Raw genomic sequence first — 23,664 nt, forward strand, 5'->3', positions numbered from 1 at the left:
CAAGAAATGTTTTTGAAATTATTGAAGTTTTTTTTAACATTCTTTGGCCCAATCTGAGTGATATACCATTGTAGGACAACCTCTAGATAGATATTGACAATACTAGTATTATTACAGCTCTTGTTTTCCACTGGCTAGCTCATTTAGTGAGCTCATATGAAGGTATTACCTGACCTTTTGTTCTTCCTACATGGTAAGGCATCAGTAGAAGCAGATCTTAGCTGCTATTTGCTCTCTTTGGAACATCACTAAAAAAATAGCTTGGTGTGATCTTATGCCCTTAAAAAGTGGATATCGTCTAAAGAGCTACGAGCAGAAAAGCAGAGTAAATTAATATTTCATTTACTGAGGAAATCAGCCATAGCCTGGGTAGGCTACCCTTTTGTTTGTATGGACAATGTTTCAGCTTTTCCAATCGATAACGGAGCCGCATTGTTATGTTTGGAACAATTGACTGAACCCTCCAGCGTGGCCAAGTTATCTTTTAATAGCTTCTCTAGTGTGTGGCTCGATTCATACATGTCGTGGCATAGCAATCCTTTATACAGGCGGTTGGATTAATCCGGCGGTTCTAATATACCGCACTTTTCAGTCTTCATTCTGTTTAAAGAATCAGACCTGCTGATAATGAGAATGGTGTTGCGGTTTTTGAAATATTAGCATTGTTCAAGGCGGTATGCAGAGCTGCCAGTAACCCCGTCTTCACAGGCTGCATAGTTTTTTTTTATGCAGCGTCAAGATGTTTTTGATATGTGGAGAAGGGTGCATTCACACGACCGTACGTATCTGATCCTCAAAAAAGACATGATGTCCGTGTTGCATCAGTTCTTTTGCAGACCATTGTAACAATGCCGATTCTTTTTGCGGGGCTATGGAACGGACGTATGAGTGTGGATAGCACACAGTGTGGTCTCTGCATTTCTTTGCATACCCATTTAAATTAATGGGTCTGCATCCGATCTGCAAAATTTGCTAATCAGATGTGGACTAAAAATACAGTCGTGTGAATGGGGCCTAAGATTTGAAAAAATAAGGTCCGACAGCCAAGACCCCGTCGATCAGCTGTTTGAAACACAGTAGTGCCGTGGTCTTTTAGCAGCTTTCCCTAGTCCAAGTGAGGTCACATTCATCGGTCTCATGGCCATTGAAGTGAATGGGGCTGAGCTGCTATACAATGTACGGCACTGTGCTTGGTGAGCTGAGAGAAAGCAGCAGCTGTAGGTCATCGATATCTGATCAATGGGGGGGAAGGGGGGCTGATTCCTAGCACCCCTGACAATCAGCTGTTTGAAGTCTCTTTCTATGCTCGTTGCGTTCATTGATCACATGGCCAGCATAGTTACCTGGGCTGGTTCCCACCACAGAGTTCTGCCTCCTTTGGTCCCCAGCCGCCTCTGTCACTCTCTGGGCTTCCTGTTTGATGGGAGTCAAATGGACACTGCAGCAAATGACTGGCCACAGCTGTGGCATGTCCCCAAGGTGTTACATTACTGTGCCACATGTAGGAGACATCACCATTGTGTTATCAGTGGTGGGGGATTCAAGGAGCCAGGAGCAGGTAAGAGTGCTTGCCTGAGCAGGTCCAACAACATGAGCAGGGAGGGGGTCTGGCCAAAAGTCCCACAAATGTGGACAATCCCTTTAAGTATAGTACTACATAAATAGCGCTACTCTCACTGACTCCAGATCAGTCATTTATATGTCGATACCTCTGATCCCCAGCTGTGTGCTCACAAACTGGCCATGGAATACATTGAGAGGACTTCTTCTGCAGTCCCTTCCATTATATGTGATTGCTCATGAGTCCTATCCATGTTATCCATGGTCATTTTTTTGGGTGCATAGCTGGGGGATGGGATTGAGTGTTGAAATATGAATTATTCATGTAGTACTGTACTTGAAGCGGTTTTCCAGGAATTAAGAAAATTAAAATACTAAAATATTACTTTATTATAAATATATTCCCAAATACCTTTCATTGGTTATAACTGCTTGTTTTGTCTGGGGAGCAATCGTTAGGAGAAATAAAATGGCCTCCGTACTATTAGTACACACAAAACCTGTCCTAATCACACCGGTGGACAAGTTACTTCACGACACTGAGGTAAAGCTTTGCCTGAGCCTCCTCTCCTACTTGTCAGGATTTATCCTGAATACAGATCATAAGATCTTCATCTGAATCTCTGTAGGAATGGAGTCAATGAGGAGTCATGAAGTACAGAGAGGAGGTGGGGATGTGGCTGATGAGCAGCAGCAGTTGTATGCAGTCTCCATTTTCCCCGGTCTGTCCTGTCCGTCCACTCTGTACTTTATCTCCTCATGAAATCCATTCCTACACAGATTCAGCTAAAGATCTCATCTGTATTCAGGATCATAATCCCTGACAAGCAGAGTAGAGAGGAGGAGGATGAGGCAGCTCTTTACCTCAGTGTTGTGAAGTAACTCTTTGTAACCATTCTAGACTATGGCCAAGAGATAAGAATCCCATCCAGAGGAGCCATATTCTTTATTACCGTAGAATTTTGTATTAGGTTATATGAAAATGGGTTTATTAAACTGGACAAACTTTTCTTTTTGACTTTTCTTTTTGCTTTGGCTGGCCGTTCTTCTACTCAGCGGTAACCACTTCTATAAAACATATAGTTATGGAGTGTAATAGGGAAAGTTTTAGCTAGAAGGAAGGTTTTTTTTCTTGTTGCCGAACACTACTGAACGATTAGTGCTCAGCCTATTGTGCATTGCTGAGGGGGAGTCGGTACGGAGTGGGCTTTAGCCAGGAGAATCATGAAAACTGCATACCAGAGGACCTCGTTGCATCTTGCATCCGCCGGCAGCTCAATTTCAGGTCTGCAATCTGTTATCTCTCAAGGAGAGATCTTTTTTTTTTTTTTTATTGATTCATACAATCTATTTAAGTAGAAGAAATACGTTGTTCCTAAGCAACTTACAAAGTAAAGCATTTGGGAAGTCTTGTACAAGAGTTAGGACTAAAAATAAAATATCACCTGCCGGCTCAGTATAATAGGGTTACACATCAGCGCTTATTCAGGAGGACCTTCGTGTTTGACAATACTAAGCGATAACTTTAAAGGAAGGCGTCTTTGTAACCTTGATTCTTAAAGGGGTACTTTGGGATTTTAATATTGATGGCCTAGCCATCAGTAACATATTGGCGGAGGTACGACACTCAGCACCCCGCTCTTCATCTGTCTCAGGGTAGCTCCAGCACCAGAACTACGCATCTCTGCCTGTTGTGTAGAGCAGTGTTCCTCCACTCCAGTTCTCAGGGCCCACCTTCCGGTCATGATTTGAGAATATCTCATAGAATTAATACCTGTTGCTAAGAAAATCCTGACATGACCGGCAGGTGAGCCCCGAGGACTGGAGTTGAGGAACACAGGTGTAATGGATGGCGCCAGCTTCCATTGAAGTGAATAGGAGCAGTGCTATAGTTACCAGCTCCATTCACTACAGCAGGGAATGGTCAACCTGCGTCCCTCCAGCTGTTGTAAAACTACAACTCCCAGCATGTCCTAATAGCTGTGGGACTTGTACTTTTGCAACAGCTGGAGGGCCGCAGGTTGGGCATCCCAGAATAGCAGTGGGAGCTAGAAGATACAAGCTGATTGGCTCGGGTATGGGGGTCGGGCCCCTGCCCATATGTATTTTCCTCAATGCTTGCTCACTGACTGTTTGTAGCTAAGCTCCATCAGAGTATACCTGTGATACGTGACTATAGTGCCTATAGGGAGTATGAAGTAGTCTGAAACACCCCCCCCCCCCCACCTCATTGTTGGTAAAGACTTTTGCTCTGTCCCTAGTCACATTGGCTGCCATGTATAACTCCAGAAAGAGAGAGCTAATTAATATTACAGCCATGGCAAAATGATTCTATAGGACTCTTCTATGGGGTAGGCTTCATGGAGGGATTGCCTGATGCACCGAGGAGAACACCTGAAGGGTGATGGTTATAATGTTCTCTCGGGCAAGGCAGAGCAGATGTGGAACCACTCATGGGACACCCTCCTTCCATATAACGTATTGATACCACTGACACAAAGTGATGCAGTTTATAGTGTGAACTTGAGTCTTGAGTCATCATAGCTTCCATTTATGATGGATTTGTCCAGTTGGTCCAGTTGGTCCATTATGGTTTGTTTTGATAATTATATTTTTTTTTTTCTCACATTGGCCCATATTTACTAATGTGAGCACACTTAGTTTTTGGTGCAATTTGACACCTCTAGATTTAGAGAAATTATTTATGCCAAGCCCAACAAGGGAGTGTGGCGTAACGGAGAAGGGGAATGGTTTTTGTAGCAAAATTGTGCAAAAATTCCTACTCAGACTAAGTCAACCAATGGTTGGTATAAATTTAGACAAGTGTCTCTCCCTGCACCAAATTTATCATCCCGCCTGAGCCCCTGTGATAAATCTGGTGTAGGCAGCCTAAGTTTAAGTCATGACTTATTTTTATAGTGGATAAGATACCAGAGCAAGCTAGACAATTCTAACTATCAAAAAGCAATGGAAAACTAATACAAACACCGATGGAAATGTGAACACAACGTAAGGTTTACAATCGGACTCTTAAAGTAAGAGGGAACTGAAATCATGAATCCCTGATCATTAAACTGCAAATCACAGGGCTCCACCGGAGCTCAGACATGGAAGAGAGTGATTTAGCATGAAAACTAGGATCTTGGCTGCCAGTGGGGTGCAAAGTCATGGAGTCGGAAGGAGGTTGAAGGCTATAATGTGCATAATGGAGAGACAATCTAGATCTGTATTGGCAGCACTTGCTACGGTATTAGATCACTGTTAAAGGGGTTGTACCATGATTAATGTAAAAAATGAAAATTAGACATCATATAGTACATGTCAACCTCTTTCTAACAAACTTAGAACTAGTCCTGTACCTCACATGGAGCTACAGATCTCCCCATTCATTGCTCCAATTGTTCTGCTAGATTTATTGCAAGCTGGCAGCTTAGGGTGTGTGTGCTGTCTCAGAGGACGTGTCCTTTCTGCTGTAGCCGTCGAAGAATGGAAGGCATGTGCTTCCATCTCGGGCTACTTTTACATAAGCGTTTTTGCTGTCCGGGTTTGAGATTTGGCAGGGGATCTCAAAACCACAGCAAATTGCTTCCGTACTAATAATACAACTGGCTGCATCCATTCAGAACAGATCCGGTTGTATTATATTGAAAATGAAGAAACCGGATTGGGTACTAAAACTATTGGAAGTCAATGGCTGCCGGATCCGTTTTTTCATGTCTGAAAAAAACTGATCCAGCACCATTGACATACATGTTTTTTGATGCCAGATCCGGCTTGCAGCGGTTTTGCGTCCGGCTTGGGAAAGCAACAAACCGGAACGGAATGCATTCTGCTGCACTCCGGTTCGGTTTGTTCAGTTTTGTTCCCATTGACAATGAATGGAGACAAAACTGAAGCATGCTGCGGTTTTGAGAGCTTGTGCCAGATTTCAAAACCGGACAGCACAACACAAGTGTGAAAGTAGCCTCCGTGAGCAGGACAGAGAAATTGGAAAAAGCGCAAACAGCAGGTGGCGCTATACAGGTAGATTTCAGCGAATAACTCAGTGGCTCTAATACATTTTTAATTGCTAAAGTTACAAATATATTCAGATCCAGGTGCTTGTTTGAATATTATTCGTGGCACAACCCCTTTAAATGTGGCCTGTTATATTCAGCCTGTGACTAAGGAAAAAAGCCTAGTTCACCTGGGAAGGAGATGTAAAGTCACTTAGTATGGTAATTATGGAGTGGTCGTCTCGTTCCTTAGCCTCCTGCTCCACACAGTGTCCCTCACTAGTAGCGGGTGCTCACGTTGAGCAGCGGGGGCCACGATTAGCATATTGGCCAAGTTCCCAGCTGGTTGATTAGCAAGCTAGAATGCTCGATTAGCATGCCAGTGAACCATGCCACGAAGTCTTACAGGAACAGAGGAGGGGCACACAAGGGGTTATGCAGCCATTTATCACCTCTACTGGAGGGAAAAAAGCACTAAGGATTGACTAACATTTCATTCCTCTCAATTACAAGCTTCATCACTATAATAATTAGAAAACATTACTTTACGCGATCCACTTTTTGTTCATGATTTACGTAAGTTTTTTTTTTGTAGCCTAATTAATGAGATTCCTTCAATTTGTGAATAAATAGCTTGTTAATTAGGAACAAATATGGAATAACTGCTACAAGGCGTATCTACGAATGCGGCACAACAATAAGCCTAGCATGTAGCCTTATCTGATTTAAAGGGGGTTTCTGTGGATGCAAAAAGTCAGAACATGTTAAATGTTAGACTACTACAGTACCTAGCCTTTTTCTTTTTTTAGCAAGTGCCTGCAGCTTGCTTACCTATTCCTCACCGCTCTGGTCCTCCGCGCTGCCTCCATTAGATCAATGTTTCAGAGTGTTTTAAATGCTCCGCTGCAACCAGCGACTGGTTTCAGTGGTGCCCTGGCCACAAGCAGCACATCACCACCAAAGCCAGTCATTGGCTGCAGTGGAGCATGCGACTATGCCCATACTGCGCCAGATTTCAACACTGCGGGGACCGGAACATGGACACACAGGAGGCGAGTGGGTAAGCATGAATCTTCTGTTTAGAGAGGCGGGCTGCAGCCACTTGCTAAAACTCAGTATTCCCAGAGAACCCCTGTAATCTGGATGTGCAAGCTGGTAAAAGTCATCTGAGATTTTACAAAAATAAATATAAGCGGCTCACCACCCGGACTGTTTTGGATAAGGTGCTCTATCTGTATGACCCACCCCGTCAAAAAGTAGGAAAATAGGAAATTAATTATTATAGATAGGCACTCTTCATTAGGAACTACCCAGAAACATAAACATCTATTAGAATATTTAATATGTGACCTTCTCAAAGGCTGCAAATTTTAGCTATGTTGGATCTGGATAATGAAACTGTTTTTAAAATGTTTTGGGAATGTTTTTTTTTTTTTATAACCATTTTTTATATTTGTTATATGTTCAGATATTCTTTTTTTTAAGGCCTCTTTCACACTTGCGTTGTCCAGATCCGGTGTGTACTCCACTTGCCGGAATTACACGCCGGATCCGGAAAAACGCAAGTGTACTGAAAGCATTTGAAGACGGATCCGTCTTCAAAATGCTTTCAGTGTTACTATGGCAGCCAGGACGCTATTAAAGTCCTGGTTGCCATAGTAGGAGCGGGGGAGCAGTATACTTACCATCCGTGCGGCTCCCGGGGCGCTCCAGAATGACGTCAGAGCGCCCCATGCGCATGGATCATGTGATCCATGCGATCACGTCATCCATGCGCTTGGGGCGACGTTTAGCTTAAGGCCGGATCCGGCGTCAGAGCGCCCCATGCGCATGGATCATGTGATCCATGCGATCACGTCATCCATGCGCTTGGGGCGACGTTTAGCTTAAGGCCGGATCCGGCGTCAGAGCGCCCCATGCGCATGGATCATGTGATCCATGCGATCACGTCATCCATGCGCTTGGGGCGACGTTTAGCTTAAGGCCGGATCCGGATCAATGCCTTTCAATGGGCATTCATTCCGGATCCGGGCTTGCGGCAAGTGTTCCGGATTTTTGGCCGGAGCAAAAAGCGCAGCATGCTGCGCTATTTGCTGCGGCCAAAAAACGTTCTGTTCCGGAACGGAAGACATCCTGATGCATCCTGAAGGACGGACTGTCCATTCAGAATGCATTAGGAAAATCCTGATCAGTATTCTTCCGGCATAGTGCCCCGACGACGGAACTCTATTCCGGAAGAAAAGAACGCAGATGTGAAAGAGCCCTAAAAGCCCTTTTTGTCCTCCCTATATACTGCTCCTTACAGGGGCATTCGATAATGTATATGACATCAGTTGTACTGCATGTTAAAAATTCATTTATTTCATATGAAAAAGTTTTGTGTAGAACTGACCTTGCTTGTCTTCTTTGGCAATGTAGTATTTTTACAATTGCTACATTTTTCGCATTTATAGAAACCTTTTTGATTGAGCCAATTTTGTATACAGTGTTCCCCTCCTTTATTTATCTTAATGGATGGAGCTATTTTCAAACCTAAATTTGGGGCCCTCATATAGGTTATCTTCGCATAGGTCATCCATCCATTAAGATAAATAAAACTGATGTCATATACATTATCGAATGCCCCTGTAAGGAGAAGTATATAGGGAGAAGAAAAAGGGCTTTTAAAAAAAGAATATCTGACCATATAACAAATATAAAAAATGGTTATCAAATCATTTTAAACAGTTTCATAATCAAGATCCAACATACCTAAAACAAATGCCATCGGTTTGCATACATTTTGCCAGATCCGGCAGGCAGTTCCGTCACCGAAACGGTCTGCCGGAATCCTCTGCTGCAAGTGTGAAAGTACCGTAAAGCTGTAAGAAAGAATACATAAAAGGATTATGGAAATATAGAGTGAGGGAAATGAAGAAAATAGTGCACAAGAAAATGACTCATGATGAATTATGTGTATAGAAGTCAGTAGACAATAAAACATTAATATCTAAACAGTTTGATATTTGAGTCTCCACTTTATTCTTATTTGCATTTATATTTGTATTTTTATACATTTTTAATTACCATATTTTTCACCCCATATGACGCACTCCCCCCCCCCCCCCCCCCCCCCCAAAGGTGGGGGGAATGCTGGCAATTTACATCAGAGTCTGCGATGCTGCAGCATCGTAGACTGCAATGTATTAGTGGATGGAGGAGGGTCTGTAGTAGGCGGGGAGAGCGGCGGGGCAGGCACTGTACTCTGGCCCCGCCGCTCAGTATGTACTGTATTATACGTAGTGTTAATCTTCATATCTAAACTGAGTAATGATGCGCTCCCCCTGCTCCACATGTGTACCGTACTTACCGGTACACATGTCACGCTCCTGTAGTAAGCACTAGCAGGCAGGCCGGGCTGCAAGCTGACGTAACTCACGGAGGTCACGTGCCTGCTCCGCCTACTTTATGAATGAAGTAGGCGGAGCAGACACGTGACCTCAATGAGTTACGGCTGCCCGGCCTGCCTGCTAGCTGCTAGTGCTTACTACAGGAGCGTGACGTGTACCGGTAAGTACGGTACACATGGGGAGCGCATCATTACTCAGTTTAGATATGAAGATTAACACTACGTATAATACAGTACATACTGAGCAGCGGGGCCAGAGTACAGTGCCTGCACGGCCGCGCCGCTCTCCCCGCCTACTACAGACCCTCCTTAGGGATTTGTGGATGGGATAATGATGGGGGGGGAGTCTGTGGATGGCATTATGATGGGGGGATCTGTGGATGGGACTGTTATTGGGGGGGATCTGTGGATGACACATATAGCAGTGTCATCCACAGATCCACTACCCCATAACAGTGCCACCCACAGATCCCCACTATCATAATGCCATCCACAGATCCCCCCCACCATCATAATGCCATCCACAGATCCCCCCACCATCATAATGCCATCCACAGATCCCCCCCACCATCATAATGCCATTCACAGATCCCCCCCCACCATCATAATGCCATTCACAGATCCCCCCCCCCATTATCATAATGCCATCCACAGATCCCCCCCCCACCATCATAATGCCATTCACAGATCCCCCCCCATTATCATAATGCCATTCACAGATCCCCCCCCCCACCATCATAATGCCATTCACAGATCCCCCCCCACCATCATAATGCCATTCACAGATCCCCCCACCATCATAATGCCATTCACAGATCCCCCCCACCATCATAATGCCATCCACAGATCCCCCCCACCATCATAATGCCATCCACAGATCCCCCCCCCACCATCATAATGCCATTCACAGATTCCCCTCCATTATCATAATGCCATTCACAGATCTCCCCCCCATTATCATAATGCCATTCACAGATCTCCCCCCCACCATCATAATGCCATTCACAGATCCCCCCCACCATCATAATGCCATTCACAGATTCCCCCCCACCATCATAATGCCATTCACAGATTCCCCCCCCCATTATCATAATGCCATTCACAGATTCCCCCCCCCCATTATCATAATGCCATTCACAGATTCCCCCCCCCATTATCATAATGCCATTCACAGATTCCCCCCCCCATTATCATAATGCCATTCACAGATCCCCCCCACCATCATAGTGCCATCCACAGATCCCCCCCCCACCATCATGCCATCCACAGATCCCCCCCACCATCATAATGCCATCCACAGATCCCCCCCACCATCATAATGCCATTTACAGATCCCCCCCCCACCATCATAATGCCATCCACAGATCTCCCCCCCCATTATCATAATGCCATTCACAGATCCCCCCCACCATCATAATGCCATTCACAGATTCCCCCCCCCCACCCATCATAATGCCATTCACAGATTCCCCCCCCCCCATTATCATAATGCCATTCACAGATCCCCCCCCACCATCATAATGCCATTCACAGATTCCCCCCCCCCACCATCATAATGCCATTCACAGATCCCCCCCCACCATCATAATGCCATTCACAGATCCCCCCACCATCATAATGCCATTCACAGATCCCCCCCCCACCATCATAATGCCATTCACAGATTCCCCCCCCCCACCATCATAATGCCATTCACAGATCCCCCCCACCATCATAATGCCATTCACAGATTCCCCTCCATTATCATAATGCCATTCACAGATCTCCCCCCCATTATCATAATGCCATTCACAGATCTCCCCCCCACCATCATAATGCCATTCACAGATCCCCCCCACCATCATAATGCCATTCACAGATTCCCCCCCACCATCATAATGCCATTCACAGATCTCCCCCCCCCATTATCATAATGCCATTCACAGATCCCCCCCACCATCATAATGCCATTCACAGATTCCCCCCCCCCCATCATAATGCCATTCACAGATTCCCCCCCCCCCCCCATTATCATAATGCCATTCACAGATCCCCCCCCACCATCATAATGCCATTCACAGATCCCCCCCCCACCATCATAATGCCATTCACAGATCCCCCCCCCACCATCATAATGCCATTCACAGATCCCCCCACCATCATAATGCCATTCACAGATCCCCCCCCCCACCATCATAATGCCATTCACAGATTCCCCCCCCCCCACCATCATAATGCCATTCACAGATCCCCCCCACCATCATAATGCCATTCACAGATTCCCCTCCATTATCATAATGCCATTCACAGATCTCCCCCCCATTATCATAATGCCATTCACAGATCCCCCCCACCATCATAATGCCATTCACAGATTCCCCCCCACCATCATAATGCCATTCACAGATCTCCCCCCCATTATCATAATGCCATTCACAGATCCCCCCCACCATCATAATGCCATTCACAGCTCCCCCCATAACAGTGCCATCCACAGATCCCCCACCCCATAACAGTGCCATCCACAGATCCCCCACCCCATAACAGTGCCATCCACAGATCCCCCATAATAGTGTCATGCACAGACCGCCATTAGTTCAAACCCACCAAAAGCACACCTTTTGGTTAAAAATATATTTTTTCTTTTCCTATTTTCCTCCTCAAAAACCTAGTCAGCACTAGTAAGGGCCGAGGATCGTCCAGTGTCTTGACGGACAGCCAATTGGATCATCCAGCTCAGTGCTGATGAATTTTTTTTGGGTCTTCCACTTGACTTTTTTGTTCCATAACCCTCAGGATCATTTAAGAAATTCCAAATGACTGTCTTACTGCGTCCCCCCTCAGCAGCGATGGCGCGCTGTGAGAGACCCTGCTTATGCAGTTCAACAACCCGACCACGTTTAAAAAGGGACAGTTTTTTTTGCCTTTGTCATCACAACGTGTGACTACCTGACAGAAAATGACAATGAATCCACATCTTTGCACAGATTTGGCCTTTTAAAGGCAGGTGATCCTAAAATTTGGATCAGCTGAAAAACAGACTGTTTCAGTTTAATTGTTATTTTCAATTTAATTGAATGCTCAAAAAATGTTTTGTCTCACTCCCATTTGTTGCATGTTGAAGCTCCACTTGGAACCTTGTTAAGATCCAACAATGTAAAATATGATTTTTTGCCATTTTTCAAGTGGTCTTAAACTTTTGATCAGGACTGTATATGTGCACCAGCATATCTATGAATGTGGACTATATGAATTGAAACAGCATCTATACGTTTGAGCACAAAACTATAATTTTTTTTGGGGCTGTGATATATACGGCTATATATACGGCACTATATAATATAAGTGACAGTTATATATTACCAACAGTCACACCATAAGTGACAAGTGCATATTATTATCAGATATATATATACAGCCATACAGGATGTTGATATGAAAAACCAAAGTCAATAGTTTTCTATATGATGTTTTTATGGGATTTTATCTTTATGATTTTAAGTTATTAGTATATTTTGTTTAGGAACATATTAAATATTCTAATAGATGGTTATGCTTCTGGGTAGTTCCTAATGAAGAGTGCCTAGCTATAATAATTAATTTCCTATTCATCCATGATTTTGGCGGGACTAGCCGACCATCTAATCTTTATGGGGCCTCCCAACGGCAGATGTTGGAGACATAAAAATCGGTCAGTTGGATTTCTCTGGGAGTTAAGACTGCGTTCACACTTCAGTTATTTGGTCAGTTATTTCCATCACTGACTGTGAGCCAAAACCAGTAGTGAAGCCTACACAGAGATGAGGTGTAATGGAAAGATCTGCACCTGCTCTGTGTTTTTGATCCAAACCTGCTTTTGGCTCACAGTAACTGATGGAAATAACTCGCCAAATAACTGAAGTGTGAACACAGCCTATGTTACTGCCAGAGAGTTCAGGCAACAGGTTTCTCCTCTAGAACACCTCAGGACACGTGCATGCCGAGCCAGGCATGCATGTGTATGGGGGAATTGGGAATGATAGCTGTTGGCCGAACAGATATTCAGCTGACTGCTATATAAGGCTACTTTCACACTAGTGTTTTTATTTTCCAGTATTGAGATCCGTCATAGGGTCTCAATACCAGAATAAAACACTTCCGTTTTGTCCCCATTCATTCTCAATAGGGACAAAATGTAACTGAACAGAACGGAATGTTCCAAAATGCATTCCGTTCCGTTTGGTTGCGTTCCCATACCGGAAAGCAAACCGCAGGAAGCTGCAGTTTTCTTTCCGTAATAGGATGTGGATCAAGACGCCATCACCCACAATGCAAGTCAATGGGGATGGATCCGTTTTCTCTGACACAATCTGACACAGTAGAAAACAACTTTCAATGGAATTCAGGACGGATCCGTCTTGGCTATGTTAAAAATAATACAACCAGATCTGTTCATAACGGATGCAGACTGTTGTATTATCAGTAACGGAAGCGTTTTTCCTAGACCCTGCCGGATCCAGCAAAAAGCTAGTGTAAAAAAGTACCCTAATGCATATGGCAAGCTTTTTTACTCACCGCTAATGTTAGTTACCCCCACCTTTATCTCTGTGCAGAGGGTATGCATTACCCCGAATACTGTCTAACAGAATTCCTTTACCGTATTACACGAGCCTTCCTTCTTGATGATCTTTGATACATAACTGTGGCCTTGAACAGTAATTTCGGTGTCACTGCACCCCACTAGGTCAGTCTAGTTAAACGGGTGGGGTCCTGAGTTTCCAACATTTCCCAACCAAAAATAGTGAGAAAAACAGAGATGTCTTTAGGTTCTTTTACACGAACCACCGTTTTAAGTAATTATTGGGAACGAACCAAACGTTCCCGATAATTGCTTGATTGTCAGCGGAGGTGAGAACACAATTTACAGGCAGCAGTTGCCTCCTCTGTATGGGGAAAACAGTCGCTTGTCCCCACATAAAATCAATGCTCCTCGGCAGCAGATCTTGAAAGACACGATCCTTTGATGAGCAGGTTTGCTCATTCATCGTGTGATTGCTGACATTTTTTGCGCAGGCCAGTTATTGGAGATGATCCTTTCTAGAAGTGCACATCCCCGATAACTGGCCTGATTATCAGTTCGTTTAAGAGTATGATGAAGCTGGCTGCAGTCAGGTACCACTCGGCCATACAGGCTGCTGCGGGCTCTGAGTAAATTAAGGAAGACCACACTGTTTAATTGGTCTGCATTGTTAATGGCAGCAAAGTAATGAAAGTGCCACTACCATGCACTACCAGCCATTAACAATGCAGAAGGACTAAACAGTGCGATCGCGCCATGTGGTTGTGCCTTTAAAGGACCTGTTATTGGGGGGTGGTTAGGGTGTATTAGGGTATTTATTTGTGTGCAGAAAAAAGCAGTGTACATAAGATTTGCCAGATCTCATACACTTTGCTGGTACTGTATTAAGCTGTGGTTTTTCTGCAGGAAATCTGTGTGTAATCCGCAGCGGGTGCATTCGCCCTAATGGTTCTCTGTGAATCACAATTACTGATAGATTATTTTTATATCATAAACTGGAGTTTCACAGGGAGAAGTCTTCTATAGTTAATGCAACATGTGTAGGCATAGCTAGTTCCATGACCACGCTGTTCAGGGGTAGGGTTGCAAACTCGAAACTTGCTCTTTGCCTCAGGTGATTTTGATTGAGACTCATCTTATACTTTTCATGTTTTCTTTATATGTACTATTTTTTAATAGTTGGCAACTATATTACATCTGGATACGTTTGTTATTCATTATTATATTTCTTTTTGATACGTGTGCAGCGCCAGGATGGCACTTTCTCTGTCACTCTCCTTCACTTTTTAACTGAATATTATATATACTATATTTTATTCAGGTAATAATAAAAATCAAATTTTACATACGGTATTATGAGCTCCGGTCTTTGTTCATTTGCTTGTTTCACTCGGGAGCTGGTACCGAGTTATTTGCATAGGTGACCGTTGGTTCTGTTGGGTGGACATTGTTTCCACTCCTGCCGTTTGGCCATCTCTGGTCTCTTTTTCTAATGACTTTTCAATACAGTAGAATAACTAATAGACCGTCTGAACCAGTTGTTTATCACTCGAGGCACATACATGTATAACCTCAATGTGTTATCGATCAGAGGGCTTATGCATGCTATGGTGCCCACCGCCTGCTCGGAGCCCATGCCGTACCTCCATATGCCTCTGATTTGACACTGAAGAAAGCGGGTGTGTTTTCTCACAGTTTCATTTGGAAGCTATTAGAAATATTAAAGGGGTTGGTCCATGACAACAACTTATGAATGGAGCGGCCAGGGGCGGATTGGGAACTTAAATTGGTCCCATGTTGTAGATGGGTTCAAATTGACTGTAGGCAGACCAACAGAAGTAGGAGCAATACCACAGTGCAGCACAAGATCCCACCCCTGAGGAAAAATAAATACCACAGTGCATCACAAGATCCCACCCCTGAGGAAAAACAAATACCACAGTGCAGCACAAGATCCCACCCCTGAGGAAAAACAAATACCACAGTGCAGCACAAGATCCCACCCCTGAGGAAAAACAAATACCACAGTGCAGCACAAGATCCCACCCCTGAGGAAAAACAAATACCACAGTGCAGCACAAGATCCCACCCCTGAGGAAAAACAAATACCACAGTGCAGCACAAGATCCCACCCCTGAGGAAAAACAAATACCACAGTGCAGCACAAGATCCCACCCCTGAGGAAAAACAAATACCACAGTGCAGCACAAGATCCCACCCCTGAGGAAAAACAAATACCACAGTGCAGCACAAGATCCCACCCCTGAGGAAAAACAAATACCACAGTGCAGCACAAAATGCACCATCCGCAGAACCAAATATCACAAAGCGGCACATAATAATGCATCCCTCTTTGCAGTATTTAACTCTATCACCATTCGAAGGATGACAAAAAAAAGTTGAAGTCAGGAGGGCAGCTGAGGCCACCAGCCAAGTGCATAAGTACCTGATGCTCCTAGCATTAATTAATGCTGAGAGCATCAGATTGTTATGTACCCAGCTGGTGGTCATAAGGAGGGCTCTGGCGGCCTCCCGGGCAATGCCCACCAGGAAATTTCCCTAGGATCTATAGCCAATCCGCCCCTGAGAGTGGCAGCCGTGCATGGGCATCTGCTGCTCCATTCAAGAGGGGGTTGCACGGGCCCCCGTTCTAGTGATCTGCGGGGACCCAGCGTTTGGACCCCTGTCAATCAAACACTTATCCCCCATTATGTGGATAGAGGATAAGCTATTGTGATGGGACAACCCCTTTAACGCTATGCTCCTAGGAAAGAATATCATGCACCATACTGCACACAGAGCACCTGTGGAACTGTATTACTGCCTGCACATGAATTAGGCGTGGGCATGAGGCCTAAGGAATGCACCTAATTTAAATACTCACTTTACAACAGACTAATATATCAAATCTGCATTCAGGGAGTCACCGCTACATACCAAAGTATGATAAAGTACTTTATTTCACATCACATAAAAATATTGGAAACCATTGGGATCCTCCATCAAGGACATAAAAAGCTATTTTTTTTTTTTCCTTTCTTTTTCCTGATTGGGCTGTGATCAATAAAAGTAAAAGCACTGAATCACTTAGCAGCATCGATGACTGGTCTCCCAGCAGTTACACTATAAATATTCCTTGGTGCACCCGTTTAGAAGTGCTGGATATTTCACCAAAGAGAGTAAATTCAAAAAAAAAACATGACAATTAGATGAATTGTAGTAAGTGAAAAATAATCTTCTGTGATCTGACGGTGGAGTTCTGGTAGCCCGTAAAAATATCACCTTGTCAGAGGCTTCACGGAGTAATTTCTGGCCTTGGACTTAATCACGGAATAACTAGAGGTATCTAATAAAAAAAGACATCAATTACCTGAAGCGTAATCCCACGGCAAGTATACAGCCATTATTTCATCGAGCTCTGGGGAGGGCCGGGGATGTTATCCAACAAAGGCGCTCATCGGGGCTGTTAGCACATGTACTATTACAGCAAATGAGCTCGTAACTGGCTCCGGTGATGAGAACCTTACGATTTGGAGTGGTGAGGAATCCACTTTTATACCTTGCCGAATTATAACATTCGCTTCCTTTTATTGCATTCTCAAAACGATCGTGATGGTCTTATGCTCTGGAGTCATTTTCTTGTCTGATAAGTGTCGTGTAATTTCGAACTGCGCAGGGAAACCCATTTAAAACCTCAGCTTTATGTCTGTCAAGCCTCATTGCAGTCCATGTGGAAGCCCAGGAGTCCTTATCCAATGGTTGCTAACCAGTATAGCGGCAGCTTTTTTTAATCAGCTCTGTCAGTAAAAAGGACATTGCAGCCGTCTACCGATACATCCATAACGTACTGTTATCTTTTCCAGCAAAATGCATATCTTCATTTCTTTAACACACTGTACTATGTGCCTATTTCTTGATGGTCTCTCCTGCAGGTTTTGCCCATTTCTCTCCTTGTTCATGGTCTATAAAGAGTTCTTATAGCTACATGTCAACAAATTACTGTTTACTGATCTTATTTTAATATTGTTAACACTGCATTCTCTCTTACCTGACTCCATGGGCCATTCCCTACCGAGCCTGTATTGTTTACTTCAGATGCATCTCTAGGACTTCTTGTCCTGACTCCTGCCTTTCTGTCTAATTCTTTGAACTTCATCTACCTTGACTTCTGCCTGTCAGGCTCCTGAATAGGTGTCCTCCGTCCAATAGTGAGTCACACTCCAGCGGTAGTGACAAAATCCTTGCTTCCTTGTCTATAAAACCGCCCATGCAAAAAAATATTGTTGCATGGGCCTTTAAAAAGTTCTAAAACGGGTTCTTGAAACTTTTTCTTATGTCGAACCTTGGCATAGGGCTAAAAGTAAATGACCCTCTTAGTTGCTCATTATCACTGGAAAATAAACTCTACAGTCTGATTTATTGACAAACCATTAGAAAAGTATAATCTGCTGTGTCGTCACAGCTTACCGAGCACCCCGCCCTACATTGTATAGCGGCTGTGCTCGGTATTGCCACCCAGGCCTATTCACTTTAATGGGACTGAGCTGTGCCTAGGCCACGTGACCGATAAACGTGATGTCACTGGTCTATGGTAAGCTATGAGAAGGCCGGTGCTCACCAGAATGCTGCAGCCTCCTCAAACAGCTGATAGCCTCGATCAGATACCGATGACCTATTCTGAGGATAGGTCATCAGTATAAAAAAAAGTTGGAAAACCCCTTTAAAAATAAACATAGCAACAATCAAATAATGAAAATATATTACAGACACTACAATAGGATTTATTGATACATTTCGACTCGAACAGCTACGACACGCTATACACCACACCAATAATAAGAAATATTTAATATTGCACGGAACACTTTTTTAGATTTTTGTTATGATATGACATTAAAGAGGACCTTTCACTAGTTTAAAAACAAAAAACGAACTATATCTGTGGGCAGATATATCTGGAGTTTTTGTATTAGGGTTGTCCCTTGCTGCAGCGCTGGCCAATCGCAGCGCACAGCTCATAGCCTGGGAGTCCCAGGCTATGAGCTGTGCGCTGCGATTGGCCCGCGCTGCAGCAAGGGACAACCCTAATACAAAAACTCCGCCCAGTACAACAGAGGGAGCTGCAGACAATGGAGCCTATACAGGGCGAACGGAGCGGCGCCCAGACATACTAGTAAGTGCAGGGGGGCCCCTGGGTGCCGCTCTGCCCACAGATATAGTTATTTTTTAGTTTTTAAACTAGTGAAAGGTCCTCTTTAAATATCCCTGCTATATAACACATCTATGCAAAGTTAAAATATGAATACACAAAATCGGTCACATTTAGAGGTGAGGTAAAATGGGAAAAAGACTTGCAGAGTATAGAACCGATCCCGTGGGATACCATATATAGAAACATTAAAAAGTCTACAGTTTCTCTTGCTCATACATGGATCCTCTTGAAAATTATACATCGTCTCTATTATACACCAGTACTATAACATACTATTTATAAAGACAAAGAATCGAATTGCTATAAATGGAATAAAGATAGAGGAGACGATAAATACCTACTATGGGAATGCCCAGGTATAAAGGATTACTGGAGTAAAATATTCCAGAAATTGCAGAACAGCTCCCCGGTGAAATATGAAGCCTGTATTGAATGTGATTCTTGGCACCCTCCCAGAGATAAACAAAAATAAAATCGAGCAATTACTCTGGTTGAGGGGTATAGCCCTCGCCAAGATAATAATTGTCAAATATTGGGGCTCCCCGAAGTACCCAAGTTTCCAGGAATGGATGGAGTATATGTACAGGAGTATGAATACAGTCTTGTCCAAACAGCGGGGAAAAAACTAGTTTGGGTGCGAATATGGGGTAACTGGAAATGAAAACACTTAGAATCACGATAGTAGCTCAGCGGAAAAGGGGGTTTAAGGGAGGAATGGGAGGGCAAAGATAAGAGGGAAATTTAGTATAAGACGATATTATGCTGTTTGTCTATTTGATATCAAGTTGGTAAATTGTGTATTTCTATTTTTTAAAATAAAAAATTTGAAAAGGAAAAATAAAATAAAAAAAGATGTTATATTTTACACTTCAGAACTGTATTGTCAATGTTAACGAGTGTTTGAGCTTCTCTCAAAAGGAAGTGGAGTTTTGGCTGACTTTACCAAAGGGAAGGGCACATTCAGTCTTGACAGTTGTCATCACCCCTCCCAGCTATTACCTCATATTGCCTGCTATGTAGTTGACAAAACCAGTTTCAATTATGTAGAATGATAATTTTTTTGGCTTATGTTTTAGTTTTGTTAATTGATTAGTTTCTGTTATTCTTACACATACATGGTGTACTGCAAGTTATATCTGCCCCCTATGGTTCATGAACAGCAAGTGGCCTTACTTTTTTTTATCATTGATAATGCATGGTTGTGCTAGTGGTGTTTCAATCCATATACTTAATGTGTTTTTTTTTATGATGCTCTCATGATCTCTAATGGCGTTTTTGACTTTCTGTATTTCCCTGGAATTTAATTTAGTGCTTTTAAGAAATTTCTAATTGACTTACCTTTTGTAGTTCTGCGTTGTACCTCCATTACCTGGTGATGTCATGTCATAGTGTATATTGCTGATTGGCTGTCACAATCAATAAAAGGGGTTATTCCATGATCCATGTAAAAAAATTAAAATTAAAATCGGACGTCGTATAGTACATGACATTCTCATTCTAACAAAGCTAGAACCAGCCCTGTACCTCACATGGATCCAGAGATCTCCCCCTTCATTGCTCCAACTGCTCTGTTAGATTGTCTTCTGGTTTTCAGTTCAGGAGACGTGCCCTCTCGCTCAAGGGAGTGTCCTTTCTGCTAAAGCTCTCTCCCTGTAACTGTCACAGCTTCTAATAGCAGATACAGCTGGTGGCAGTTGAACGATGGAACTGAGCATGTGCGACCACCTCAGGAAGGTGGACAGAGATAATGAAAACAATTAACAGCAGGTGGAGCTGTAGATACGTTTTATTAAATAACTTAGTGTCTAGACTTAATGTTTCATTACGTACAATTATAGATGCATTCAGATACAGGTGCTGGTTCGAGAAATATAGAATATTTTTATTTATTTTTTGTGGGGCAAGCTTTTTAACGTTTCATGGAAGTTAACCAGGACCAGGGAATTTTTTATTTTTTTTTCACATTAAAAACTAATTTTTGAAGTCGCCCAATCTTAAACTAGTATATGAACTACATAATAAATATATTATTTCACTTGTCTACAGGACCGATGCATCCATGCAAACAGCCTTAGTGGGACCGCCATTGCATCAACCTCACTAATCTGAAGCTGGAACCAGAGGATCACCATCTTTAATGGTAAGGGGGCAGTAAATCCATTTTACTGAATATTCCTAAAAAGAGCGTGATCACATTCATCAGCATTCTACATCTGTTGAGAGCGAGAGGCATATTTTCCAATACTGCAGTGATACGTGACGCCAGGCGTCTTGTACAGGAAACTTCACATAATGAGACATCTCCCTTTTTTCATTTCAAACTTAAACGATTCCATCTGGGGAAGTGGCTGATGAAGTGCTCCTTCACGCAACGAATTACCTTTTATTCACAAAGCACTTCATAACATTTCCCCAAATCCGGGCAGAATGAGGACGCTCTATCACAGATCAATGAGCAGTACCTAGATTCATTGCTAGTAATATCCGTTTATTATTATGGCCGGGCACCTGAAGAGATGTTGGCCCCGAGCAGATGCATCACTTTTTGTTATAAAGCAGCAGATACCCATGTGTCAAATGACTTGCAGCTTTCCTACCATTAAGAGGACAAATGGATTGAATTATTCCTGGGGCTCTCAGGTTATGCAAAATCCAATCAGTGTAGTACCAGGCAAGGGTATTTCTACTGGGCGATAAATCCAGGTGGGCCGTAGATCCGCTCACATGAATTCTGTATTTTGTGTTGTTGCAGTGTGGTGCTTTTATCTAACTAGTGCAGTCGTAGGAGTGTTCCCAGTATACTTCAGCTTAATTACTTCATTTGCCTAATGCGGTTGTGTATGTGCTGCATCCAAAAGTGAAAAAAAAAAAATTAAGCTAGAAAAACGGCAGCAACAATTTGATTGTACAGTGGTGTTCCTGGGAATGTTCCGTCTATACACGGCAGCCACCAGTAAGAGGTGAAAGACGGCAGTGGGAGTACCTCCCCCCCCATGAATATAGCGAACGTATAAGCACAAACTATTCCTTATTCAGCTGTATTAGCTACAAGGCACAATATCATTTTTGTCTTGTGCTGTTTGGACTGACGATACAGAAGACCCCTACGGGTAATATATAAGCCACCATAAAACGGCAGTCCTGATTACTGATGTCACTATTGCCTCGTCTAGATTTCTGAATATTAAAATATCAGACCGAAAATGTCTGGGATATTTCACAAAAATAACCCCAAATCTTTGCAGCCCTATATATTCTCTCTCTTTTTCTTTTTTTTTTCTCTCTCTCTATCTCTATACACACACACACATATATATATATATATATATATATATATATATATATATATATATATATATATAAAAAAATTTCAGGCTGCCTACTGTATCTGATTTGAGTCTGCAGCCTCTCCAGGGCCTTACATCTCTATCCCTGGTTCTCAAGGATTCTGCTCACAAATTGTAATTACCTATATACCTACAGGTTCTGACAGATGTCATCTGACCAGTCTTCCAGTATAATGCCTGGGGATACAACTGGATTAGACAAATGAACTAATTAGATCTAAAGGGGTTAATTACCTTTTTCTTACTGATGATCTATCCTTTGGATAGGTCATCAGCATCTGATTGGTAGGGGGTCTGACCCCTGTCAATCAGCTGTTTGAGAAGGCAGCTGCGCTCACAGTATTGCTGCGGCCAGTGACATCACAACTATGTTCCATGGCCTGGGCGCAGCTCAGCCCCATTGCTTCAATGGGGCTGAGCTGCACCCAGGCAACATGACTGTCGTGACGTCACTGGCCTGCTGCCTTCTCAACACAGCTGATCGGCAGGGGTGCAAGGTGTCAGATCCCTGCCGATCAGATGCTGATGACCTGTCCAAAGGATAGATCAGCAGTAATAAAAATGTGAAGTACACCTTTAAAGAGCATCTGTTAGCATGAGCAACCCTATTAAATCAAGCACACTGCCTGGAAGGGTTGATCATGTAGATTAAAATGTCACCTTGCTTATGTCAGTATGATGCCTCTTTCCAGTGAAAACTGGATTTTAAAAATATGCTACTTAGCTAGTCGGAGAACTCTGGTGTCGGCCAGAGACCTTGGAGCACCAGTTTGTGAGCACACCCGTGGCCTTAGCCACTTCCCCATCCCCTGGATTGACGGGTCTGAATATCTCAGGGAAGGGGGCAGTGGATAAGGCTGCATGGGGTGTTCACAAACTGGTGCTCCAAGGGCTCTGGCTGGTCCTTCAGTGCTCTAACTGCAAAGGCTACATTCAGACGACAGTACTGTATTTTTCAGTGTATAAGACGACTGGGCGTATAAGACGACCCCCAACTTTTCCATCTAAAATATAGGGTTTGGGCTATACTCGCCATATAAGACTACCCCTGAATGCCCAGCCATCCCTGTCTTCAAGACTATCTTCTCCAGTCCAGGGAACTGACAGGGATCGGTGGATGGCACTGTTATGAGGAGGGGAGATCAGTGGATGACACTGTTATAGGGAGGGGGATCTGTGGATGACACATACCGTATATAGCATCTTATGCTATATGTGTCATCCACAAATCTACCCCATGACAGTGTCATCCACAGATCCCCCTCCCTATAACAGTGTCATCCACAGATTCCCCCTCCCCATGACAGTGTCATGTACAGATCCCCCTCCCCGACACTCAGAGGAGTATACATTTATTAACTGTAATCTGTAACTTTAATCAGCGCTCATCTCTTTACTAGGGTACCTTACTCTCAGCTCTGGTAACAGGAAGTGCGGGCGGCGCTCACTCACTGACGTCACGTGCCTGCTTATTCCACTAGGCGGCGTAGGCGCGTGACGTCAGTGAGTGAGCGCCGCCTGCACTGCCTGTTACCAGAGCTGAAAGTATGGTACCCTAGTAAAGAGATAAGCGCTCATTTAAAGTTAAAGTTACGGATGACAGTTAATAAATGTATACTCCTCTG

At 43.6% G+C, this 23,664-nt stretch overlaps 1 protein-coding gene across 1 annotated transcript in view; it reads left to right on the forward strand.

The window, feature by feature from the left end:
• DIPK1A (divergent protein kinase domain 1A) overlaps nt 1-23,664 on the forward strand; it is a 148,374-nt gene that overhangs the window by 96,395 nt on the left and 28,315 nt on the right. Inside the window, exon 2 of the mRNA XM_044300933.1 lies at nt 20,739-20,832. Coding sequence (XP_044156868.1) covers nt 20,830-20,832 — 3 coding nt within the window. The 5' untranslated portion in view covers nt 20,739-20,829. The remainder of the gene's footprint in view (nt 1-20,738; nt 20,833-23,664) is intronic.

This window comes from Bufo gargarizans, chromosome 7, assembly GCF_014858855.1.
Source record: "Bufo gargarizans isolate SCDJY-AF-19 chromosome 7, ASM1485885v1, whole genome shotgun sequence".
NCBI lineage: Eukaryota > Metazoa > Chordata > Amphibia > Anura > Bufonidae > Bufo > Bufo gargarizans.